The sequence below is a fragment of the Hippocampus comes genome, unplaced genomic scaffold (genome assembly GCF_001891065.2).
Source record: "Hippocampus comes isolate QL1 unplaced genomic scaffold, H_comes_QL1_v1.1 scaffold41, whole genome shotgun sequence".
NCBI classification, from domain to species: Eukaryota; Metazoa; Chordata; class Actinopteri; order Syngnathiformes; family Syngnathidae; genus Hippocampus; species Hippocampus comes.
In genome coordinates this window covers 2,347,801-2,373,562 of record NW_017805153.1, presented here as the reverse complement: position 1 = coordinate 2,373,562, position 25,762 = coordinate 2,347,801, and the positions used below count along the sequence as shown (strand labels likewise).

General features: G+C 42.5%; 4 protein-coding genes across 10 annotated transcripts in view; 1 reads left to right on the top strand and 3 right to left on the bottom strand.

Moving 5' to 3' along the window:
* LOC109514993 (synaptotagmin-2-like) overlaps positions 1 to 9,994 on the bottom strand; it is a 62,963-nt gene extending 52,969 nt beyond the window's left edge. The window contains exons 1-2 of one of the 5 annotated variants that reach the window (XM_019868494.1): positions 9,950 to 9,994; positions 9,684 to 9,742 (exon numbers count right to left, since the gene is read on the bottom strand). The gene's annotated coding sequence lies outside the window, so the exon portion shown is untranslated. Of the gene's footprint in view, positions 1 to 9,683 lie in introns of all 5 variants that reach the window. The other 4 variants (XM_019868495.1, XM_019868496.1, XM_019868497.1 and 1 more) reach the window with 4 other exon arrangements.
* Positions 9,995 to 14,093: 4,099 nt separating this feature from the next.
* On the top strand, positions 14,094 to 17,336 carry LOC109514939 (E3 ubiquitin-protein ligase NEURL3-like). Of its 3 annotated transcripts, none has more exons than XM_019868407.1 (5): positions 14,094 to 14,556; positions 14,715 to 14,750; positions 15,615 to 16,133; positions 16,652 to 16,774; positions 16,865 to 17,336. In XM_019868407.1, the coding sequence occupies exons 2-5, from the start codon at positions 14,729 to 14,731 to the stop codon at positions 17,026 to 17,028; spliced, it is 828 nt and encodes a 275-aa protein (XP_019723966.1). In that variant the 5' UTR covers positions 14,094 to 14,556; positions 14,715 to 14,728; the 3' UTR covers positions 17,029 to 17,336. The 3 variants fall into 3 exon arrangements, with proteins under 3 accessions (XP_019723966.1, XP_019723965.1, XP_019723967.1); XM_019868406.1 differs by having other exon boundaries at positions 14,676 to 14,750; XM_019868408.1 differs by lacking the exon at positions 14,715 to 14,750.
* A 2,080-nt stretch (positions 17,337 to 19,416) lies between these two features.
* oard1 (O-acyl-ADP-ribose deacylase 1) lies at positions 19,417 to 21,634 on the bottom strand. The gene is made up of 5 exons (XM_019868619.1): positions 21,383 to 21,634; positions 21,107 to 21,272; positions 20,911 to 20,969; positions 20,703 to 20,815; positions 19,417 to 20,498 (listed from the first exon to the last, which is right to left on the bottom strand). Exons 1-5 carry the CDS (start codon positions 21,416 to 21,418, stop codon positions 20,351 to 20,353), a joined length of 522 nt encoding a protein of 173 aa, XP_019724178.1. The 5' UTR covers positions 21,419 to 21,634; the 3' UTR covers positions 19,417 to 20,350.
* Positions 21,635 to 23,202: 1,568 nt separating this feature from the next.
* Positions 23,203 to 25,055, bottom strand: guca1b (guanylate cyclase activator 1B). The gene is made up of 4 exons (XM_019868618.1): positions 24,347 to 25,055; positions 24,114 to 24,263; positions 23,914 to 24,028; positions 23,203 to 23,753 (listed from the first exon to the last, which is right to left on the bottom strand). The coding sequence occupies exons 1-4, from the start codon at positions 24,548 to 24,550 to the stop codon at positions 23,629 to 23,631; spliced, it is 594 nt and encodes a 197-aa protein (XP_019724177.1). The 5' UTR covers positions 24,551 to 25,055; the 3' UTR covers positions 23,203 to 23,628.
* Positions 25,056 to 25,762: the final 707 nt, after the last annotated feature.

Below are 25,762 nucleotides of genomic sequence, written 5' to 3'. Positions count from 1 at the left end.
AATTTAGCACATAAAATATCCATCCATCCATTTTCAATGCCGCTTATCCTGAACAGGGTCGCGGGTGGTGCTGGAGCCTATGCATGGTGAAAAATGAAAACCATCATAGCTATCTAAAACATAAAACTCTCTTTCAAAACGTCAATCTCCACTTCTTTTTAAGACGTTGCCAAACGCGTGTGAAATCTAAACGTGAACACACAATCTAGCACCCACTTTTTAACCATCTCAGCAAATCAGGTCCTAAATGGTAATTGAGAAAGACATTTTATAATTTTGTAATGCATGTCACTAACAAAACTGCAGTCTTAAAAGGAATCAATAGAAGCAATGCTGGGACACGTTGCTAACAATAAGATTCATACCAGGGTTTTCAACACAGTCTATCAACGAACAGTTGTTAGAGATAATATCAACTATTATACCGTATATCTCGTGTACTATTTATATCACAGTGGTCCAAAAAAAAAGAAGTCTTCAAATTTGCAATTTAAGCTAAATTTTGTTGAAAAATATGCATAACTGTCATTGTGCATCATGACCCATGAGATGTCAATAAGTCACATAAAATTTGAGCGTACGTCCCTTCAGCACAAGTAAGACAGCATCAAGGCATTAACTCAAAGCAGGAAACCACAGCATGGGTGCAACTGCAAATACATGACAGAAGAAAAAAGAAGCAGCCCAGCTTACGAATACTGTATTCCATAGGGCTTGATACTACGATCCCATATTGCGTTTTCACACTGCCACAGCATGTTTTGTGTGATTTACTTGGGCCTGACGCACACCGAGCGAAAAGTGAACCATCACCGGAAAAAAAAAGTAGTCGGCATTTCTTCGGCGCAGACAAAACGAATAAGCACCGTGAATTGGCCAACACGCTGCAACAGAAAAACTGTGACCCTGTAGTGAGAGGCTCCACATGGACTCCAACAGATTGTGTTTGCTGTTGGCAACAGATTTAGAAGTAGTGGAAACCACCATAATTAAAAGTGGATGTTGCACTTCAGGTAGCGCTAATGGTTTTCACCATGGAACATTTGGTAGAGCACTGCAAGCGCAAAATGAACTCAACTCACCTTTATTTATCAAACACTTTGGAAACCAAGAGCATCCGATACAAAGTGCTGTACATAAGTAAAATCAAACATAAAACAATTCAAAATAAAACTGTGGCAGTCTCCTTAGGCGCTGAGAAAGCCAAGGAGGGCAAGGCCGGAGAGCCCAAGTCCCACAGATGAGCCGATGACATGTTCCAGGCTGGCATCAATGTGATCCAGTAAACTCCAGGGCACAACAAAGAAAAGGATAAATCCATGTCATGTCAGCAAGCAGCCATGTCTCTGTGGAACACAATGGGCTACACTCGCTGTTAGCCCACGGACTGTGAGCGCCAGCCCTTACTTGTTCGTTTAGTTGGCGAGCGACCTCACGTTCCTCATAGCGATCGACGGAAGGAATGGCTTTCATCTCCTTTTTTTTTTCCTCAATCCACTGTCTCACTTTGGTGCTGACTCTCTTCCCTTGGTGAGACCCTCTCCGTATCGTCTCCAGGAAGCACGTTGAGGAGACGTCAGCTCCATGTTTGAAGCAAAGCACCTCCTCGCACGAAAAAGTTTGCAAAATACCAAAATTGTCAGCCAATAGTTGTCACGGCAAAAAGGCTGTCATCGTGCAACCAGTTTCGAATGTCACAATAAGAATACTAAATGCTGGAGTTGGAGATGGGAAGGATACAAATAAAAGAGATGTTGTAACAGGCTGCCGATTCACAGCGCCTCTTTGATCAACTCAAGGGGAAAAAAATGTGTGAAGTGATCGGACTGGAGGTGTGCGTGGTAAGACAAACATTACTGAGTTTCAGAAAATAACTTTCTCAAACTAGTTGGCCAAACAAGTCTTCCCTGAGTCAAATGGATAACTGGCCACAATCTACAAGGCTCAATGGACCGCTATTGCTATTTTGTTAGCTAACAATTAAATGAGACATGTCTTGAAGCGCTCAGTTTCAAAAACTGCAGAATGGGAATGGAGATTGACCACATTGTTATTTATATTATTTAAATAACCTAAACATGTGTGAGCTGTCAAAATCATCCAGATCGCTTGTTACTTATGGAAGCAACTTATATGTAAATTCTTTACTAAATTCCGTCACGAATCACCCAGAGCCTTACTGTTTTAATACCATACTACCAATATCATCAATCTTTGGAAAATGTTAATATTAATCAGAATAATGCATTTCAATGAGTGAGGTCGAATAGAATATATTATAGTATTGAAATGGTTGAGTTGACTTCCCTTTAAACGGGAGTTAGCACACACCTGCCACCATTTTAAGTACCTCAGATTAACCCCAAATAAAGTTCAGCTCTTCTCCATAGTAGGCTTTGTTGAACATTTTTTTTCCCTTTCTCGCAGAAGTTTGAAGGAATTGTGCAAACTAGTATTTGGAACCGATTACACTTTCCTCCACTTTGTGTAAGCCCCCAATTCTAACTCAAGAAAAAACATTCCTGTTCCTGATCTTGTTGCTTATCTACCCATTTCCAAAAGATGTGTCTGTGAGTTAGCAGTACAAATTTTTGCCCCACTGTGACTTCTTAACAAATCGATCTATCCCAAAAGTAGTGCTATGCTGCTTGAACCACATCCTGTCATGTGAAAACCAATAAGTTAGCAAGGCAGAATTGAGATTTAAGCATTTGATCAGCGGCTCATATTTGATTGTCCAGTGAAGGTGCCATGGGAGGGTACTTGTCTTTGCTGATGTGTCTGCCGCCTGCATGGACCCATCTGCACACTAATTGACAAATGACAACTGCTGACTCCATGAGTAAAAATTCAACCGATGTTGCCTTTGTGGGGACTTGAATGTGTGCACTCGCAATTCACAATTACCCAGTCCCTAACTCTACCCATAGCAGTCATGCTGACGAAAGCTGTACTCATCATCGATTCCATTGTAGGCAGGGCAGGATGCTCATCTGCATAATACACGACCACCCTTTTCAAAACAGGCAAAAACAGGAGTTTTCAATGAAGGTATTTTGATGACATCTTGTCACGGACATGTCATTAAAACAAATGAGAACTGTTTCAAATGGGGGAGCAAAGCAGAACATGTCTCCTTTAACTCAAGTGCAAATGATTCCCAAGTCTTCACCTCAATGTTGTACTTTTGTTGACAGTCTGATCAGCCTTCTCTGTATTTGGTTCTTGTTTCACATAAATTGCAGACAGCTGAGTCACACTTATTATTCTATGCCAATATGAGGATAAACAGAACTACAATAATTTCACATACTCAGACATAAAGATGAAACCTGAGGGTTCATAATCTGCATGAAGTTAATGCTTGATGTTCTGGCCACTATAAATCAAAGTAAAGGATTTTGTATCATTTGGACAGTTTTAACCATGTTCTAATCTGATAAGTGAAAAACATATTTTACTAAGATCCGTTCAAGTGGGGAAAAATACGAGCTGGGGTCTGAAGGAAAGAAAACCCCACTGAAAACAGCAGAAAACAGAAAACCTTTCATCTGTAGAAAGGTAAAAGAAGCACTGAATTGATGTTACACAACTGAAATTCATATCACATTAATTCAGCTCCTGATGTACTTCATTTCATATCTCTCAGCTCTTCCATAAAAGATGTTTGTGCATTACTGCAAGAGCACTGAGATATATATTCTTTTTGTGTATGATGTGTCCTTTGCCTACAAGGTGGTCTCTACATTCTAGTCGAAAAGAAGGCAGCATTCATGCTGAGCACCTGCCCAAGATCTCTGTCCTTCATTTTCTAATCACTGACTGAACGCAGCATTTGCGCAGGTTCACTAATGAAAAACAGGAGACCATGCAAATATTTGATTTAAAAGCAAATACAAGCGTGCCCGTGGGTTCCAGCAGATGACATTAAAATATGCCACCTGCATCTGGAGGTCGAGTGCACACTGCAGCATAAAGTTCAGGACGGCGTGTGAAATGATCACGAAAAGAAAATATTTTTCATGAGATGTTTACCAAGCACGATTTTCCAATGAAATGAAGGAAATTTAAAACCGGACGTCCCACCAAGGTGGATGCCCGGGGCCATGTGTGCAATTAATTGCATCCTTTGTCATTACATTTGAGAGTAAAGTGAGACGAGATTATCATTTTTTTCAGGATTCATACCTTTTGGTGACATTTTTGTGTGACGGTGTGCTGTAAGATTTTCCTCATGTAAAATGTGTGCCTTGGCTCAATAAATGTTGGATAACACTGGTCGAGTTAATGAATTCACATGCCATAACCTCACACCTCTTGGGCCACTCTCATTACAACACTGTCATCAACCATGCCTGTTATCTGAGGCCAGCGATATGAGCATTCCGTTCACAGCCAACAACTGCCGCGTTTGTGTTTGCTCTTTCAAAACTCTGTGCATTGTGTTTCATCAAAGTACATTTTGTAGTAAATACTATGACTCGGAGATCGGCTGGCGAGTAGTCCCAGATGTCAGCTGGGATAGGCTCCAGCTCACTCGCGACCCCATTCAGGGCAAGCACTATAGAAAATGAATGGTTGGATGGCTTTTATATATCCATGCTTTTTCATAACAAGCTAGGTGTCCTTTACTATAATTTAAATTTTTAGTGCTCACTCATAAATAAAATGACAAACCACAGCTGACATATCTTTTGTTTGCTAATGTTTTTTAGTGTCGTGTAACAGTTTGGGAGGCATTCCTATTTTGGACTACTATCAATGTTCATTTGTGCCCATCTCAGTGTATGCGTGACAGTAACAATTTTGTAATCCAAGTCTAGTCCTGAAAGACTGAACGTACCGCCGTAAAGACTTAACAGGGGGCAGTTCTGAAGCTTGTACAAGGACAAATCCGCACGTTTGGCAGTAAATAAACTTGTGGCGTTCTTGCAATTGGAACAATCCAAACATTGAGAACCCTGAAAACAGTCTCCCTTTCAGATTATCCAGGGCTTCTCTGACAGGATTTCTTAAAACACTGAAGAACTGCAGACCCAGGTTGTTGCAGCGGTGGAGAGAAAGATGTCGAGCCTTGATCTGCAGTGATGATGAGGTGAGGTGACAGAGGTGAAGGCAATGCAATGCAAAGGTGGCCAGCGAAGTAATATTCAGCTGCGCTGAAGCCATTTCTGAGCTCTGACAGCCCTGACAGGGAACACACTCATACATATGCAAGTCTGAAAACATTTCATACATCCACAATTGGATACAGTTATTCAGATTCGAGAATAATCTTCACAGACCCCGAGGGCCTCCTTGTCACATGCATACGCATGCACACCTGAGCACATCAGTAAGCGCATTACTTGATGAGACCATCCACAATGGGGAGCCACTTAAAAGCAGCCACCCTTGTAAACAGCACAGAACAACCTAGATTCTGGAAAGAAAAAGACTAAATATAACACTATGCTGCAGAGGCAAGCCACGCCTCCTCCTCCGAGCTGATGGTCCATCTCATCTGGGTGAGTTGCACCAGATGTGTCATGCAGGAAGGTGTTTTGGTACAAATCAGATGAATAAAAGAGCTGTAGAAGCTCTGAAGTATTTGGCCACGATAGTGGAGTGAACAGATGGGACTGAGACACGAGATCGCAAGGATGGCTGGTGCAGCTCCGATCTGGCATCAATATTTCTTAGTGTGCACTCACGCTGTTTCGGCAGGAAACAAGAAACTCGTTCGGCTCGAGCAGTATTGCAGCGGCTGGCTCTTCATGGCAAGTTATCGGTGCCGGTAGCTCCGCCCCTAAACATTAATTATGCAGCTCAATGCAGCACTCCGAATCCCTGCTGCAGCTCTCCCTCACTACTATCCTCAACCGATGCCTCCCTCCCTCCCTCTCTCTCTCTCTCCATTTATTATGAAGATGTTGAATTCAAACATCGGAATACATTTGGATGTGAACTTTTATGAGTGCAACTTACACGTTTTTTGTAGACAGTGAAATGAAACGTGTTTTGTCACCAAAATCTTTCTTCCTGCTAAAAGCTAAGCATTTCTTCCAGAAAGTGCCCAAAATGGCCTTTGAGGTAGCTGATGCTCCGCCCCTTCTCATTTTATCCAGCCTGGTAAATTTAACATAATCCCCACTGGAAATTAAACCATATCCTCCTTCTGGTGTGATTAACTATCTGCGTCTATTTTTGCCTTTTTCTCCAGGCATGCCGCTGCTGCTTTAGTGCAAATCAGTGGCAAACAAAGTGTGATGTCCTGTACTGAATATCGCCTAACGACATCTCTAAGGCGATGTGCATTGGACATGGCAACTTCTAAGGGCAGCAAATGTGACTGGACCTTGAGCAGAGAAAGTCCACAATACGCCATGTGAGCCAGTCGCATCAGCAAATAGAAGGAAACCAGAGAGGAGATATAATGAGGGAAGCTCTCACGCGGCGCGCGGCCATCCCGCCCCCGGGCAAGCAGTTGGATGCAAACGCGGCAGCTGATTATGGAAGCGGAAACAAGCTTCTCCGCCGTTTCCTCGAGCTTTGACATGATTATGATTCATTTCACATCGGCATGCGTGTGTTCAAGCGCCTGCATGTAGGGGTACTGGTGTGTGTTCGGAAGAAAATGTTCTTGCCCTGCCAAAAACTGTACAATTAATCCGACTGAACTTTGTGTGGGAGCCATCCAGGAATAGTGCCTGACTTGAAATGAAACAAATGGCCATTTTTTTTCTCACTTCGTACAAGCCCGCGTGAGATGAGGGTCGCAATGGATCATTATTTCTAATTTGCTACACGGGGTTCTGCCTTCAAAATGTCAAACCAGTGGTATACAAACACCAACTTTTAAAGGGTGAATGTTGTTTGCAAGGCGTTTGGAGCGCGTTCAATAAATTGCCTGTCCGTGTTTGCAAAGATGTCACCTCTGGAACAAAACCAAACTGTGAGGCAGATGTTGCTAATGGGGAAAAACATGGCCAGGGAAGGTGGGATCATTCGGCGGGAATTGGGTGAAATTGTTACACGTTTACATCATCCAGGGGGGGGAGAGTGCGCTACTCCCTCTTACTACATGACAATGCGCTAACTGGCTTTTCTTGAAAGAAAGAAAGAAAGAAAGAAAGAAAGAAAGAAAGAAAGAAAGAAAGAAAGAAAGAAAGAAAGTGAAAAAAAACAAGCAGTGCTGCTCCTTTTGAAAAGGACCTGACCAAAGCTCTTCGTGAGACTCCTGCAGCAGGGAGCCCGCCACTCTGTGCATCTCTGCTGCTGCAGGGGTCTCTTCAGTGCACGGAACCGGATGGCGGAGCAGAGAACGCAGCGGGGGCTGGGCACCGCAATGTGCTGCAGTGCTCTGAGCTCCGCGATGCACACCCACTCTCTGCTCTTGCCTTTCAACATGTCTCCAGCTCTCTCGCTACCTCTCGCATCGATTCGCTTTCCCATATCTTGCCTTTCTGCTTCAACCTCTCTCTCACATCACGTTCTTTGCTGTTTTGTAACATTTTCTCAAGACTTGAAGAAGCCGCATCTTTTGAATTCTGCCTTAAAGCATCCTTGACTAATGTGCCATTTGTGCACACAAATAACAATATTTGCGGATGTTTATGGGTGTAGGAGTATAGTGTATTCCTTACACTTCAATGTCTTTATGAAAGAATCACATTTCTTTAAGTGTGTATTTCTCTTACGGACAACCTAAAATAGTAAGTCATGTTCAGATCCATGCAATAGCATTTGAAACGCATTACCTTTTACCCTGATGTAAAAGGTTTTGCGTTTCCAACTGTAGCTCATCCCGATGACTTCAAGCTGACCTCCCCATCATTTTGCAGGATACCCGAGCCCTGTCGCACCGTCTGGGACAGAATGTTTCAAACATAGGCTCCCATTTTTTTTTTTTTATGCGCAGAACTCCTCATGTTGCTCTGAGAAAAATAATGCTGTTTGCAGTTCTTATTTGAGCATACGTTTTGTCTCTTCCTGAGCATACGCTTGACCAAATGCTTTAGCCGCTGTGCATTGCACTAAATCCCAGGACACCGTTTCATTGCTGGCACTCAGATGCTATCTTTACAAAGGATGCATGCTAATTTATGGGATCAGTGTGAGCTCTCTTTGCCATTTCCCATTGGTGTGCTAAGTGTTCTGATCATGCAAAGTGTGTTCACTGCATCCTGCGGACACGTCTCCACTTCTTCTCAAGCATGGCATTGAGTCAAGATTGATATACCTGCAGTTGTCAATTCAGCGAGAGCTGCAGTCATTACATGTCTGACAATTTTGACAAGAGTTTGCACACAACAGCTCGTGCTACAATTACATTGAGCCGCGACGTTCTATATCGTGGCAGTGAAGTTACATTTTCTGCAGCAGAGCAGTGATAATGGTTGAAGGCTAAGTGTGAAAATGTTCTAGAACATTCAGTGATAAATAAGGCAGGCAAAAACAGTCCAGGGGTTTTCAAGATGGCTGCACCAATGCAAGACATGTTGTTACATGCTGTGTGACCTAAAAAAAAAAAAAGGCATGAATAATTCAACGTTTTGTCCACGTGAAAGATGGATGTGCTAAGCCAACTGCAGTCCCAAACAGAAGAAAAATGCAAAGGTGACGCAAAGGCTACACGGGTTTTCCTGATTTCAATGCTCGAAGCTATTCAAGTTGCCTTCAAAGAATTTTGAGCAAGTGCTCATTACTGTATGATCTGTCCATGGTGCTGAAATTGGGTACGCTTACCTCGCTGCAGATAAATCATTCTTAAATAATGAAAACATCACCAGACCCACGGTTTTATCCTACATATCACATTGTACTATTTAAGTAAAATCTATAAAATACACGAAGTCTATCCGTTTTTCTTCTCCTTCCAATTCTGCAGCAGGACATTCGATTGTGACTGAGAGATCACACAGTGCCCACTGCTGGACAGTGTCAACTCTTCACAACGACATGTTCCTGACAAGCCATGAAGGTCAGAAACCTACGGAGAGGAAATAAATACACCAAGAACGCCCCTAAACAAGTGCAAAGGAAAACTGTACGTTCCTTTGTTGACGATTCAAATGTTTTTTATGGCACTCAAAACAAATCACAAAAAATCTGTAACATAAGCAACCCCACTTATCCATCAGGAGAACACACTGGGTGACAGCAATCTGTCCTTTATCTCAGTATCATGTTGAGCTTTGCTGCAGTCCCAAGCAGGCTTTAAACACACACACACGCACACACACACACACACACACACACACACACACACACACACACACACACACACACACACACACACAGAGCTGGTTTCAGTCCCCATCCCTCGCAGCAGCAATGATGAGGCAGGCAGCTGCGCTCAGGATGTAAGGGGGATACTGCAGCACCAGAGAACCGTGTGCACAGAAACTTGCCTAGAAGCATCGGGGAGTCCCACACTTCCCTTCCACCCACCATAGCACCCCCCTCCCCTCCAACCAAACACACACGCACACACAAACACACACCCACACACACACACACACACACACACGCACACACACGTTTGCCTCCCCCCCCCCGCTTCTCTACAATGACTTTATTCTGAAAATGTCAAGTGTTGTTTTTAAAACACCCACCCATCCAGCAGCAAACTGAATCAGAAAAAGAAGTTTAAAAAGTCTGAGAGCATGCTGTCATCAAGAAAAAGCAACGCAGCCGCTTACCTTCTAATGTTGCTTGCTTTCCGCCGGACACGGAGCTCTTCTCCGCAGACAGCAAGACACTTTGAGATAGAGAGAAAAACAATGAATGTCCGCCTACTTTCTCTTTTGTCCACTTTGACAGAACGAGTCTTTAACACAGCCTAATAGACACACCTTTGCTACGCCCTGCCGTTAACTACACACACGCATACACACAGAGTGTACCCCGAGATCGGAGTACCCTAATTGATAAAGATCTGCTCAGGGGAAGGATACAAACTACTCACACTCACACACTGCAGTTTTTTTTTCTTCCTCTTGCCCACTCGCTCTGCTGATTTTTCCCCCCTTGCTGTCTTTGCCTGCACTGCGTCCTGATTGGCCAAGCTGCTCTTCAATAACATAAGCTCTGTTCATTAGTTGGAAAAGGGGCACCTCCCGCCCAACTCATCTCTCCAACCCCCCGCCCCCTTTTTTCCCTTCGAGCATGTGGAGAAGAATGCTGAGCTCTTCAATTTTATGCGCATAGAGCAAAGAAGAAAGGAATGGAGGGCAAGTGGGGTGGGGGCTGGACGGCTGGGAGAGGCAAAGCGGTGGGACTTTAAGGAGTGGTGGGGTGACGGGATGGAGGCTGAACGAGTGGGCTGCGACGGGACAAGCCAACGCAGCGTGCGGGACAAAGAGATGCTAGAGTTGGATGTCGAGCGGCACCAGCCGCAGCATGTGGAGGGAGATTTCCCAGAGCTCACTGCAGCTCTAAACTCTGCTGCAGTGTGCAGCCTGATTGCCAGGCGGGCGGGGTGGAGGTTCTCTGTGCGCTCACGGGGTGGGGGAGGTCGTCTGCAGTAATGCCGAAATAGTCATCCAGTCAGCTTGGCTGTCTACGGTGGGTTGAGACGGGGAGCCAGTGTGTTCAGCACTTAATGTTTTCTCCCTTTGAATTATTGAAGGTGCCCCACAGCAGAGTGGGCGTGGCGCAGCCGGCAAAGTACCCCTTCTCACAATCACACATCAAATGATCATCTAAGATAATTTCACATTATTCGTTGGACCCTCTTGACTTGTCCTACTAAAAAAATCTCACACTGCGTGCACAGTCCGCTCTCGGGTGCACAATGGGGGTGAAATGAATGTTCAGAGAACTCATCCCGAGTGCCCGCCCCTTTTTCTTGACTCGCATCTGGTACCGCCATTGTGTCCCAGCAGCATTAAAGTACAATGCTCAGGGAGATCAATAATGGATCATACTTCAACCATCTGCAGCAGCGTCAATGAGCACTTAAATGATGCCCACACAGTCATGTGGATGAGATGTTTGTTCAATGAACAAAAGGTAAAACCTGGTCAATCAATGTGCAAATAAAGAGATACCTGATATATGGCCCCAGAGCGGATTTGTGGAAAAACAAAACATCACTGGAGCACAAAGCTACTGCAGATATGAATTACACATTTCATGAGCACATCATTAGGTAAAGAGCTTTACATGAAAAAAAGTTCCGATACTCCCCTTATTCAACTGTTGCCAGATAAATTAGGCGGCAAATAAAACACTGAGAATCAGAATCAGATTCATCTTTAGGAGGATGCTAGCTAAGCTAACAGCTATGATAGACAGACCCTCCCACCCCCTCCAGGCCACCTTTACAGCACCGGGCAGCTCGTTCAGGCAGAGACTGATTCACTCGCGCTGCAAGGAGAGGTACCGCCGCACGTTCCTGCCGACTGCTGTCAGGCTATTGAATAGACAGACCTGAAAACCTGGACTCAGCCCACTCACCCATTTTTTATTATGCTTACATTTATATTTTTATATTTATATTTACTTGTATACTTTTTGTTCTTCTACTTCTCCCTTTCATATTTTTTGCTACTGTAAATTGGGGATTTCTCCATTGTGAGACAAATAAAGGTTTTCTTAACCTATCTTATCTTATCTTTATTGGCCAATTATGTAGAACAAACAAGGAATTTGTCCCCGGTAATACAGGCTACACTAGTATTTTCAATAACAAGCAACTACTGTCAACAAGGACATGTCAAATAAGTATCGAAAGACCTTCCGTAATGTAAGGGTACGTACCACCCAATGACAGTTGTGAGACAAATGTGCAAAGTATTGAGGAGAGATAAATTTGCTGGTCCCTCTCTTTGGAATGACCTCCCACTGAACATTCGGCAAGCCCCCTCGCTGCCCATCTTTAAAACTTGTCTCAAAACTAATTTGTATTCTTTGGCATTTGACTCAGCATGACTCAGATTTGATCTTCGTTTGACTGTTTTTGTGCTTTCTACCGTCTTCGTTTTTCATTTATTGTTTTATTGTTTATTGTTGTATGTATGATATTTGCTCCATGTACAGCAATTTGTATACAGCAGTGGTTGTTTCAAAGTGCTCTCTGAATACAGTTGAGTTGACATAAAGTGATCAGTGGTGCAATACAGTAAGTACTATGACGGTTGTGCAGTTGGTGCAGATAATGGTTGCAAAATTTTTAAAGCGGGCGCTTGGAAGTGAATGATGAAGACTGCCCCTCGTTCACTTCAAAGAGAAGGCAAGGAGAGCTGTTTCGTTTACGATCGACACATCACTTATTTGAGACTGCCTCACAAGGGACAGTTGTGTTTCACAAAGCGCAAGAGAGAAATAGAAAAAGAGGCTCTCACAAGGAATATAATTGGCACTTGTGATGGTGTACCTAATCAGTGTTCGTGAGTGGTAGACTGGTTAGCACGCCGGCTTCACAGTGCAGAGTTCCTGGGTTCGATTCCGCGCCCAGGCCTTCCTGTGTGCAGTTTGCATGTTCTCTCCATGCCTGCGTGCGTTTTCGCTGGGTACTCCAGTAGGTTGAGTGAATGCTTAAATTGTCCCTGGTGTGATTGTGAGCGCGAATGGTTGTTCGTCTGTATGCCTTGCGATGGGCTGGCATCCAGCTTGGGGTTGACCTGTCTAATGCCTGAAGACAGCTGGGATAGGCACCAGCATGCCCGCAACCTTCGTGAGGATAAGCGGCTCGGACAATGGATGGATGGATGAATGTTGAGTTATAATGTAGTTGTACAGTTTTACTGGAATTTAAAGGCATTTCGTGACCAGACTTTAAGAGGCCATACCACAAAAAAGCGTTCCCCCAAACATCGTTACCCACACACCCACACACACAAAAAGCTCACCTTCTTTGGAACACGTCATCTTATTTCACAATTCTTGGTGTGATATTATATTAAATAGAGTATGCATATGGTTAGGTAATGTGTGCTGTATGTTGTATGTTGTATGTTGTCTGTTTAAGAGGGAGGAAATCTCATCAGGTTGAGTGAATGCTTAAATTGTCCCTGGTGTGATTGTGAGCGCGAATGGTTGTTCGTCTGTATGCCTTGCGATGGGCTGGCATCCAGCTTGGGGTTGACCTGTCTAATGCCTGAAGACAGCTGGGATAGGCACCAGCATGCCCGCAACCTTCGTGAGGATAAGCGGCTCGGACAATGGATGGATGGATGAATGTTGAGTTATAATGTAGTTGTACAGTTTTACTGGAATTTAAAGGCATTTCGTGACCAGACTTTAAGAGGCCATACCACAAAAAAGCGTTCCCCCAAACATCGTTACCCACACACCCACACACACAAAAAGCTCACCTTCTTTGGAACACGTCATCTTATTTCACAATTCTTGGTGTGTTGTACTGAGGTTGAAGTGGCCCTTCCAACCAGACTTTGCATTGTAACTGATTTTTAGGTCATTTTTAGGGAACTCTTATCACATTGCTATTTTTATGTAACATGACCTCTCGCAGTATGCAACACTATGTGAAGTGCTTGTATGTTACACATACAGCACATTTGACAATAAAGTGGTACTTGATACCTGATACTTAATATGGACGTAATATATGCATATTTTACATGCAAAATGCATACTCTTAACAGAGTATATTTTATTTTAGATCATACATTTTTCAGCGCATTATTAAAAGATCCCCTGTCCTAACGCAACAACAAATGGTTTGAAGCAAACAACAAAATAACCACATACTGTAATTTTTTTTTCACCCAGTGCAAAGGGCTCTCTTGCATGAAAATTACCATTCAATGACATCACTTAACTGCGGAACAAGAAACCGACATTAAATACAAGAGCTCATTTTGTCCATATTTTTTCACCCCAAAAATTGTATCATTGAGGTACTACATCTTCGTGTCTATCATTTCAAATCCGCAAAAAAATATTAGGCCTAATCACCTTGTAACATAAGGCAGTATAAGACCCAGTATGAATGCAACAAATACGTGTCTGCCATCTAGTGGTGATTAGTAATATCACAACTTAAAACTACAGTCGACGCCTGTGTATTTGCAGGATAATAATAATAATAATAATAATAATAATAATAATAATAATAAGTATTATTGATTATTGTTGTTGTTTAATAAAGGGGCCACTCTGGATGTGGTCATGGGCTGCATGCGGTCCGTGGATCGACAGTTTCTCATCCCGAGACGATATTGTGTCAGCCTTCATATGGTAGCACTTGAAATGCATTATTTTTCATGTTTGTGCACACTGAACAAAATGCATTTATTTAAAGGGAGCATGTAGTGTCTTGCAGGAATCCTGCTGTGTTTCCCAGAAACAGGATCACGGTGCAAGTAAATCTCGCAGTAAATGTGTAACTTCCAACTGTGATGATGTCATTTCAACTTTCCATTCATGGTGCTTTACTGTCACATGTTCTCATGCATTAGCCAATCAAAATGAATGGGTTGGTTCCTACAGAGGACGGCCGAACTTTCAGTTTCGAAATGTCTCATCAGTCCAACATGTGAGAGGCAGGACCCATTTAACTGCGTGCGCGTGTACAGTGATGCTGATAAGGCGTGGAAGAATTTAAAGGTAGGTCACCTGTGTCACCCCCTCCCATTTTAACTCCCTTCTGATTTTAGGGTTTGTTTGTTTCAAGTCACGTGCACTCCAGCTATAAATACACTTGAATGCCTTCTCTTTCATTAAAGCTGGCAAATGTGTCTTACTCTTCAAACTTCTTCAGCCAGATGACAACAATTAGATGATGGCTCTTGAGGCAGCTGGTGAGTTTTTATTTTCTATGTATATGTTTATTTTTCTATTTACATGCCAGTAATACATGGTGAAATTTGATTTTGTATAATTTGTAGTCTGATATTTGTATATTATTTCCAAAAATATTTATTTAGCCATTGCATGAATTCCACTTTCTGTTTTTGCTTTCTGTTTATGTTTGTTCCTGCCTCTTTTTTTTTTTTTTAAATCTCAATGGAATGTTTCATGGTTAAATAAAGGCAAAAAAAGAATGATTTTTCAAGAGTGTCAACCAGGTAGCATATAAGGTAACGAAAGAACAAACAAGGCGACATGCTTGGGGTCGCCAGATAGTAATTCCATTATTCACTCCCAGATCAATGCACCAGCTTGCAAAATTCACAGTAGACAGCTGCGGGGTCCTTTCAAACTGCAAAAGATGTCAGCTGAGGCTTTTGTCATCGCATTGCTGTAATTAGTGCAAATTAGATTATTCTCATAACTTGCCTTTGGTTAGTTATATGGGTTGCGGTGATCTAGTTGAACATTGTGCAACATTTGTTGACAGTACTCTATTAGACATACTTGCCAAAGAGTAGAAAATTCACTGACTACAAATTTGAAAGAATCTGTCACTTTGCTATGACTTCCAGCCTGGGATCTTGATATGTTGTTGGATTACCTCCTTTATGGTTCAGTAGCTCGCATCCAGTTTAAGCGAACAGGAGCCTATAATGTATTTATGGTCTTGAAGGAAAAAATAAATGTTTTTCACTTTCTTCATATATTCTTATTTTTAATTTGTACTTTTGTGATGAAACCTTTCTGAAGTGAAACCTTATGAGTTGTATCCAAATCATTTGTGGCACCATGCATCTAATCTTATCTTTCAGATGTTGAGCCAAAGATGTCGCAAAGATGTGGTTTCAGGTGCCTCGGTCCTCTGACGTTCCATCGGGCCGTAGGAGACGCGGTCCACCTGAGTCAGGGATGTTGCCATGCAAAGAGGTCCAACGCCACCTTCAGAAACGGCCTTTTGTTCAGCAATCGGCCCGTGAGGGTCCAGGAACGGGTTCGGCTGCGGGTCAAGGAAGATTCTGCCTGCTGGCACGGAGCCATGCGAGTGGGCTTCACCAGCGTTTCTCCAGATTCCCGATCTCTGCCCCTGCCCAGCATGGCCATCCCTGAAATCCCCAGCCACCGGGAAATCCTCAACCACTGGGCCGCCCCCGTGCATGAGGAGTTCTGCAAGGCAGGATCACAGCTGGAGTTTTGGGTGTCCAGCTCAGGCAGCTTGTATGTGTCCAACCAGAACGGCTGCAAGCGTAAGCTCTTAGTAGGAGTGCCGCTCAAGCAGACTCTATGGGCCATGGTTGACCTTTATGGGCAGACACGCTCCGTTCTTCTCTTGGGTAGGTTCATGGTGGCCAGGCACCTTAAATCTAACACCCAGAAACCAATCACTGGAGGTTATGACACGCATAGCAATTATACAGTATAGCTTTGATACATATTACATGATCAAGCAGAAATAATTGATCAGGATTTCTGGGTGGCCTGGGCCCCGAAACCCACTTCAAGTGATCCCTCGCTGGACTGAGCTGCAGCAGAATAACACCTCCATATTCAGAACCAAAACAAGAGCAATCTGTACTAAGATAACCTTGACACAGAATAGAAAATGTCACAAACATTGACGATTCAGGCTATTGGCTACTGTAATTGAATTAGCGCTATTCATTGGGGTGTAGTTACCATTTTAGTTGTATGCATGTTTTGCAATTCTAGAAAATTTCTGGAAAGCAGAAAAAAATTGTAAATTTTACAACACGCTGTCAGACCACAAATAGTCCCTAAGACCATAATATGGACACACCTGGTGTAGCTGTTTCATCTTATTCAAAACAACCCCCTCCCTTTTTTGCTACAGGCTCAAAGATAGGAACGAGGCTTTTCACCCGGAGGTCATGTCAGAGTCTCCTCTCGCCTGTTTCTGACACAGCCTCCTTGACATCTGATGATTCTTCCGATCTCAACCTGCTGCTGCAATCAGGTGCGAAGTCTGTCCAGAAGCGATCGGCGCGATTGTACCGCTAACTGTGACGAACATCTTTTCATGATACTTCCTCTTTCTTGATGACAGATGGAGAAGAAACGATATGTGTGGTGTGCATGGCTCAGGAAGCCGACATCAGTCTGCCTTGTGGCCACCGCTGTATGTGTCGCCCGTGTGCTATCGGGGTCTTGAAACATTCTGGGAGGTGCCCCCTGTGCAGGCAGAGAATGAAGTCATCACCGGAGGCTTGAGAGGTTGCTGCTGACAGACGACGACAATCTGTCAGGGCACCTTCTTGTTCTGTAAATCTGAATCTTGTAGCACTTGTAATTTGATGTTGTACTTCTAGGTGAAGAAAATACACTTTTATTTTGATTCATAATAAAATGTATAGGTTATCCATTGTTATTTTGCTTGCTTGGATTTTGTTTTTATATGGAAGGCGGAGCTTTGTTTGGAGGGTTCATTCTTGTTTACGCAATCGTTTTTATATCAACTATCGAATAAAAATGCATGTATTATGTGAAACACCAAATAAAGCTGCAGCTGAAGACCTTCATTGGGATATTTATCATTGTGACATGAACAGTGAGTAACAGCACAGCGGAACCTTCATGGTTGAACAGTATCTGTTCAGGGACACTCTTGGATGTCAAGTTTAGGCAGATTGCAAAAGCAGTTATTCCCTCATAAAAAAACCTACCAGAAATTGGGTTCATCTTTTCATAGAGCTAAAGTGCAATTTGCATAAGATTATACTGTAGGTCAGTGGTTCTTAACCTTGTTTGAGGTACCGAACCTAACCTGTTCATATGCACATTCACTGAACCCTTCATTCGCGAAAAATAAAAATATGATTTTTTGGGGGGACAAATTGAAGAAATTAAAAAAACGCATTTATTAAAAACAGAACCCGCCCCCCCAAAAAAAAAGAAATAAAAAATTCAAGACATAAGTATACGTTTTTTTTAATTGTGCACAAAATGAACCAGCCAGTGATGGCCAAGTGGGCGTGTCATAACAAATTGGCATGTCGGGTGTGTCTTAATCTCCATGGCAGAGGCCCCGTCAAACCCCAGAGACCGATTTACCGAACCCAGGTTAAGAACCACTGTTATAGGTCATGTTTGCAGGAAGACTTTAACAATCGTAATAGAACTACAATGTGACAAGACTTCAGTTGTCTGCTGTAAATTTGATGGCTGAATAATATAATCCTTCCAAATCTCACTAGATGCTGTGGAATGACAATGGTGTAAGTATGCCAAAGATTCCCATGACATTTGTTTCAACATTCAAAAAGAATTTAACCTCTCTATAACACCAAATCAATTAAAAGTGGGACGTCAAACTCATCGTTGTCGCGGGCCAATTTGGAGTTACGTCTTCCCTCGGCGGGCCCTTATGACAGTGAAACCACAAAAAGGTTGAATTGTCGCATCGCATTATTACTTGTTCACAACAAATTGACGGATTACCAGTTTAAACTATAACTATAATAGTTTGTTCAAGTACTGTTACAGTGACTGTCAACAGGCTAACAAAATGATTGCAAAATCTCAACGTAATTTATTATACGTGACAATTTGAGCCTTCGGTACAGATTTTAGCAAGGACGATGCAAATTGACACACATGATTTGCTTTCGCGGGCCACATAAAATGCCACGGCCTTTTGAGTTTCATACCCGTAAAGTAAAGACTTTGATAACTTACCAGCCATGTGATAGTTTTCCAGAGACAACACATACCGGTAATTTGAAATGTTTTGGGCTAAATTGAGATTGTGATTGGACCTCCAGTGTTTCTGTGACTTTTTTTTTTTAACTGAATTGCAAATTGTAGGATCATTGCCACGTTTGACTTGGCAATGAAAATGTTTTATTTCAGTTTAAAGGTCTCGCATATATTACAAATGTTCGTGCACAAAGCGAGTAAAAGGGTACTTTTCAGTTTCATTCTGATGGAGTAAGGCCACAATCGAAGAGCAAATGATTGACAAGGTAAGGCATACACAAATGGATGAAAAACAAACAATCTCATTCTTAAATTTTGTCTTAACTGTCCTCAGCTAAGGAGGCCCCAAAATGCAAAATACAAAAAACAAATAACAACTAAACAATAACAAAAAATAAATACAACTTGAAATGAAAAAACAAAAACAAAGACAAAAGCTTAACTCAATTTGAAAATGCAAAAACAAATAGCCTCAAAAAAAAACTAAACGTAGCTGTAAATGAAAAACAAAAACACTAACTAAACAAAAGAATTTAAAAATTAATTTCAACCCCCCCCCCAGCCCCCCTCCCCCCCAAAAAATTATGACACACCCTGAAGCCGTGGCACCCTTAGCATTCACCTGGCTAAACCAAAGATGTGCTTATGTTAAATCTCAGTTCAGGCAGGGAGTTGGGGGGACTTCTGAAGGTCTGTGAATTTGTTATTGTTTGAAATACAACTGAGTGGCCTTGGTGGATGTCTGCGCTCTGTTGTTTTATTGAGATGTTATCAAGATGGATGTGTAAAACACACTCCATCTCTACTTATCATTGTGCCATAAACTTTAATCACCATCTAATGTAAGTTTATGTCAGTCCATCAAAATAACAGGTGCTAATAAAACATGAGATTGACAAAGTCAAAGTAACACCATCAGCTGCTTTGTTTATTGATTGACTGACTTCAACATGGCGAAGACTTGAATAAAAATAAAATGGATGCAGTTTAAGAAAGAAAATGTACACGATGTGCAACAACGGTTGTCAGGAAATGCGATGTTTATGTCGCCGTGGCAAACATGCCTTTTTGGTTGTACATGCACGCATTAAATGATTTTCAAACCTCAAGTTTTATTTCTCCTTGTGTAAATGCCTCTCTATGGTCACTGGAAAAATGAATTAACAAGTTGATCAAGATGTTTTCCAGGGGAACTTGAGGGAGGCCATCTGTGCAAAAGTGGAAGCTCAAAAGAGCATGGATGTTGCAAACCAACCAAAAGCAGAATGGCTTCAGAAGTGATAAATATATGCTCTGGAGTGGCCCACTCAAAGTCCAAACCTCAACCAAACTGATACACAGGAGCAGGACAAAAGAGCTATTCACCCAAGACCTCCCAGCAACCTTGCTTAAGTGCAACAGTTTTGTGGAGAGCAATGGTTCAAAATTCATTCGGATCATTGTGCACGTCTACTCTGCAACTACAGGAAACGAGTGTTTGGGGTAACTGCCGTCCAAGGAGGCAAGACAGGCAATTAAATCCGAGGGCTCACTTACTTTTTCCTCCCTGTCCTCCCAATGTTTACGTGTTACACTCTATAAAAACATGAAACTGTATTTATTTGCGTGGTATTAGTTTAAAAATGAAGACTGTTGGTTTATTCTTTGGATTTAGCATTCTATGCAACAGTTAAAAAAATCCCCACGGGTTCACATACTTTTTCCTCCCACTGTAAGACAGCTCAACAACAGATGCTCAACTGGTCTAATAGTGCAAAAAGGGCCATTTATGCTTTCATATCAGGGTCAACTACTGAAAAAATTCAAACACAAGTGTACGGCAAACCATTTCCAGGAATCATCTGTATGTGCTCTCCTTCATCACCAAGGTCTCAGCTCTGACAGGGAGGCTGTAGACTGTGACTGAAATATCGGCGGGCTCAAAGATCTCTTCCAGCATCTCTGAAACTCTTTCCCACTTCAGTCGATCCAGGCCACAGCCAATCCTGCCAGGGAGACACAAACATACTGCTGTTGCCAAACCAAACATCTTTAATGAGAATTGTTAGACATATTGCAAGATTGTGGGACGAATAAAGTTGATTTTATCTGGCCATAATACTCATCGTACTCATTGAATTTAGCGTACCAATGCCTCTAATTTATGAGAGATTATATCTAATTTTGTATGGGGGGGCGGGGATTCGAACCGAGGCATGGAAATTCGGGTGACTCCATTTTGGATACAGTGCGCTCTCATGTCCTCCAAGCTCTGTCTCAGGTTGTCGTAGGTTGGCTTTTGGCTCACCTTCTTCTTGGTGATCTAAAAATTGACAGCAGGAAAATAGAACAGCCACAGTATTTTTGATCCTCTAATGTGCAAGCATACACTTCTCCTTTCACCTATTTCATGGTTACCAGATAGTACACAAAACGTTTGCCTCTCTTCAGTACGGCACACTGTCCCACCAGCTTCTCTGGTTGGAGAAAGGAAAGATATTGTTAAAGGGGTGAGGAAGTATCTTCTTACAAAAAGACAAAAGCTGAGACAAATCCTTCCTAAATCCCCCTCAAGAGTACGCCCGTGTCTTATATAAATACAAGCTTGACTCACGCTGCCCCTTGAGCTCCTCGACCCCTCTGAATTTTTGCTTGAACGTGACGGCGATGCCTGCCCCCATGCGGCAGTCCTCACTTATGCAGTGGGCAAGAGCCTCGTCCGTGGGACAGGAGAACAGATCCCCGGTGACGTGTTTTATTCTCCATTTGCCGTTCCCCAGCTAACCAGAGAGGGTGACATTTCAGTTACAACTGCTTGTTTAAAAACATAACAATAATGCTCCGAAATGACTTAGCGTAAAAAGTATATAAGATAAGAGGCAATATTTACCTGCGTCGTGTCAGACATGCCTGGTTGAGCGGACATTTGGCCGTGAAACGTTGAACCGCTTGAAATACACGGGAGGCAGCGCGTGACCTAATGTTACTGATTTGTAGTGCAGTCACTCGCCACAAAGGCACAATTGTGTCATTCTTTAGCGGAGTGACATTCAAAAGGGATTTGTAACTTAGAAGCAGTGTTTGCCACCTCAAATGACAAGACATTTACACAATGTTTTGATTCGTTGTGAATAGTCTCGTTTTATATCGTTCTGTCTCGCGAGATTGAGCACGTTTAACCCCGCGTTTTAAAAATCACACACATACAGTATTTGATATAGTAGCTTAGCTTAGGGGTCCCCAAAAAGCCGGCACGAGAATCAGCTCGGACCTGAGGGTCATTTAAGTACTGGGCCGCAAAGAAAAGAAATGTCTCAGTTAAAAATTATAGTTGGTATTTTATACAGTCTTCCGAATATCTTATTTTGAAAAAAAAAAAAAAAATTCCGCTCTCACAGCGCGTCGTTGTTTTTGCCTCGGTCGAGCAAAGACCTAAACTTAAAACATTTGAACGAGCCAACGAATTAATTATGCGACAACAGAACCGTCACAGAATCCAAAACGAACGTGGGATTTGGAGAAAAAGAAAGTGCAATTTACGTTACGGATTCATTGAATTCAGCTAAATCCATCCATCCATTTTCCAATCCACTTCTCCTCACGAGGGTGGCGGGCATGGCTGGGGGCTATCCCAGCTGTCTTCGGGCAGCAGGGGGGGACAACCTGAATCGGTTGCCAGCAAATTACAGGGCACACACAGACGAACAACCATCCACACTTGGGGACAATTTAGAGTGCTCCATTAACCTGCCATGCATGTTTTTGGAATGTGGGAGGAAACCGGAGGACCCGGAGAAAACCCATGCAGCCACGGGGAAAACATGCAAACTCCACACAGGGAAGCCGGAGCCGGAATCAAACCCTGCACCTCTGCACTGTGAGGTTGACGCGCTAACCACTGAATCACCGGGCTGCCCTTGTCTCCTTCCCCTTTCCCTAATACCAGAACTAAACTACAGAAGAGGACGATGAGGTATAGTTAAAGATTAATCATAGCGTTTTCAGCATTATGCATCCATGGATATTATCGTGTACTGCTCCACTCGCACCACCCCAATCCCTAAATACTCTCCGAAGTGGTCGTGTAAAATGTATGTAAGTGATGCCTGGTTAAAACAAACAAAAAAAAAACCTTACTGATCGCTTACTAAGATACATTTGTAATCAAATATATTACTTTTTAATGTCATATGTACTTGTAACAGCTTGTTAAATCCAGTGGTAAGAGCGGGAAACTGGTTTGAGTAAGCTAGATCGCCATATTTGATACCTTGGCTTCTGTATGTGAAACTATTGAAGTAGTGTACACTATTTTGTTTGATTCTGACATGTAAATGTAAATCTTATGAGGACACCGAGGGTTATGGGGAATACAGTACCAGCAAATGCTAATTTCTTACTCTGGCAAAACAAGCCAACAGGGTTGAAGCAGAAGAAGAGACTTTCCCTTGTGGTCTGGCTGCCGGTGCATATTAAGAACACAGACTTGGAAAGGGACTCCAGCATCCATATGAATAAATGTAAACAAGCATTTGGCCACATGCTGCCGTTATAATGAAATTGTATAATTCGGGGGTCACCAAGCTTTTCGAAACGGAGAGCTACTTCTTGGCTCCTGACGAACATGTAATGCAACCAGTTTGATACATACACACTTCTGAAATAACATTTGCTCAAATTACCTTTAAATGTTATTAATAATTCATGATATTCATGTTATATGCAACACTTTATTTCTGTAAAACTCTGCTGGTGTTTCAAACGACCACTTCTACAAAATCCCTCGAAAATAATGTTCCATCACTGGTGAGCTATTTTTAGAAGAGGCCCGGGGGCTACTCATAATCTTGCTACCTGCTGCCTGCAGGCACCACAATGGCAACCCGTGGTAAACGTAACTTGTCAGCTTCACATCTAAGTCTGCACCAAGACAAATTAAATCCTAATTTATATATTATACAATATTGTATGTCTCTCTCTTGTCTTTCTAACTTCATATATGTAAAGACACACGCTATACTCGGTGTTGTACAGCAGCATTTACATTCATGCAAGCACAGGGAGATAAAGTAGGATTGCGTCATGTCACACTCACGCTGTGTGCGTGTGACAGACTGACAGTCCACTCTCCAGCATTTAGAAGTTCACACTACGTCTTCGCTCATTGATCCAGTCCCCAGGATTGACATCCATCTGCAGCATCTTCATCACCCACTTGTCCCTCCGTGCTCCATCGATGAACTCGTCCAGGGAGAGTTCGCCTACGAGTGTGCAACAACCACATGTACACGCAGGACATGAATCATGATTAGCAGCGAGCTTCTTCCAGGAACACTCCTTTAAGCCATTAGAGCGAACACTGAGCTCTTAAATCAACCACACGGTGTTTTAAGATGTCCGAACATTGGTACAAACACTCACCATCTCCATTTTCATCAACCAGCTCAAATATCCGATCCACTACTTGGTCTGGGGTCAAAAGATTGCATTCTTCATCCAGCTTCCCATGACAGGCTTTCTTCAGTCGATATATAGACTTGAGAGTGGCAGGACAGCATGATATTACAAATTGCCATTACATTGTTTCAGGAATCAAGAAGACAAGTGAAATGATGGATTACCTCCACAATTTCAAGAAGCTCTGTTTTATCAATGCACCCGCTCCCATCTTTATCATACATTTTGAACGTCCATTTCAATTTATGCTCCAATTTACCCCTAAGGACCAAGTTCAAAGCTGCAACGTACTCAAGAAAGTCAATGGTGTTGTCCTGTGTACATGAAACAAAACGTAAAAAAAACGCATCATCGATTTCATTTCCAATTTGCATGCGCAAGAGAGATTGGTACTTACACCATTCTTGTCGAAGGCCCGAAACATGCTTTCAATATAATCTGAAGCCTCCTTGTTATCAGCGACCCCGAAAAAACTCTTGAACTCGTGCATAAAAAGTGTTCCACTTGGGCATTCCACCACAAACTTTTTATACCATTCCTGCAACTCTGCCACATCTATTTCTTTGTCTGGGTCGCCGTCGTCACTGAGGCGCTGACCCATTGTGGGGAGATTTATCGCAGCACCCCGAAGACCGCAAGAATTACATTACAGCATACGCTTTGGCCCGACTCCTAATACACTGTTTGTGAAGCTGTCAATTCAAACGATGTGAAATTACAGGCCAGCTGCATCGGTGTAACTTTGTCTCGTGGTAGAATCCCATCTGAATGACGGGATGAGACAAAGATTGTTATGGCCCTCAGGAGGGGATTACAAATGTTCACCTGTCAAAATCAATCAGTTCACAGACACATCATGAGAGGATTGTCATTCAGCACTGCTTCATACCCGCAGTAGGCTACGCATCGTTGCGACAATATACATTAGCTCCCTTCCCCTGTGTTCTCATTACGTTTATTGCAAACTTGACTTTGATATCAGAGGCTACCTATCAAATCTGTGGCAGAAGTGCACGTCAGTGCAGAGAGTTGGGCAATGTCATGGAATCATTTTCTAAATCTGTCTTCGAAATCCTTGAAATAGAAAAATGCAGACATGCATTCAAAAATCTGTTAATGAAGCTTCTCTTCTCTTCAGTAATCTTTGCCAAGGTGGAGGGCTCTTGACCCAGGTTTCACTTTGCCCATTAGCTGTGACCTTCACGTGTCTGGTTATTTCACTTGAGCATCTACATGTCTGCGCAGGTCTCTGACAGAATTGAAGTTTTTACATCTTTCTAAAATTGCATTGACATGAACTATAGAAGATTTGGATCGGAAAGCCTGCATGTTTGTAGCCAGCTGCGAACAAGCATAACCTCGCAAAGCACTTTAAGAAAAGTACTCCAAAGCAACTCAAATATCACAATATTATACTGCACATGCAGTGGCGGACCCTCAGGGCCAGCAAGGCCTTCTCTGCTGGCCTAAACATTCTCAGAAAACTTTTCTGAGAATAACATAAATTTGTTATTTTATTTTCATAATATGTAAACAAAATTATTCTCTGTATTCTTTACGGCATATTATTTCCACTGAGTCGAGTGGCCTTCAATGTTATTTTAAATAACATTGAAAGCCACTCGATAAATAACTTATTTATTATGGTAGAGTTTTTAACCAATCATATTTCAGCTAGCTTGTGTTGCCAGGTAAATTAAACTTGCTCGGGGCCTTCAGATTAAACAGCAGGCCCCTGTTCGCTGTAAATGAACGGACACAGTCAGGTTTCAATAGCCAATCAGATCACGAGTCTCAGACTCGTGATCTGTAT

What these genes read in the sequence shown, in the direction of transcription:
- guca1b (XM_019868618.1), bottom strand. Translation starts at nt 24,550, where the DNA reads ATGGGTCAGCGCCTCAGTGACGACGGCGACCCAGACAAAGAAATAGAT. An exon ending in AGCTTCTTGAAATTGTGGAG is followed by an intron (nt 24,029 to 24,113) that starts GTAATCCATCAT and finishes GCCACTCTCAAG; the next exon opens with TCTATATATCGACTGAAGAA. An exon ending in GGTTGATGAAAATGGAGATG is followed by an intron (nt 23,754 to 23,913) that starts GTGAGTGTTTGT and finishes GCACACTCGTAG; the next exon opens with GCGAACTCTCCCTGGACGAG.
- LOC109514939 (XM_019868407.1), top strand. Translation starts at nt 14,729, where the DNA reads ATGATGGCTCTTGAGGCAGCTG. An exon ending in GATGGCTCTTGAGGCAGCTG is followed by an intron (nt 14,751 to 15,614) that starts GTGAGTTTTTAT and finishes CTTATCTTTCAG; the next exon opens with ATGTTGAGCCAAAGATGTCG. An exon ending in CAACCTGCTGCTGCAATCAG is followed by an intron (nt 16,775 to 16,864) that starts GTGCGAAGTCTG and finishes TCTTGATGACAG; the next exon opens with ATGGAGAAGAAACGATATGT.
- oard1 (XM_019868619.1), bottom strand. Translation starts at nt 21,418, where the DNA reads ATGTCCGCTCAACCAGGCATGTCTGACACGACGCAG. An exon ending in GCATGTCTGACACGACGCAG is followed by an intron (nt 21,273 to 21,382) that starts GTAAATATTGCC and finishes CTCTCTGGTTAG; the next exon opens with CTGGGGAACGGCAAATGGAG. An exon ending in CGAGGAGCTCAAGGGGCAGC is followed by an intron (nt 20,970 to 21,106) that starts GTGAGTCAAGCT and finishes TTCTCCAACCAG; the next exon opens with AGAAGCTGGTGGGACAGTGT.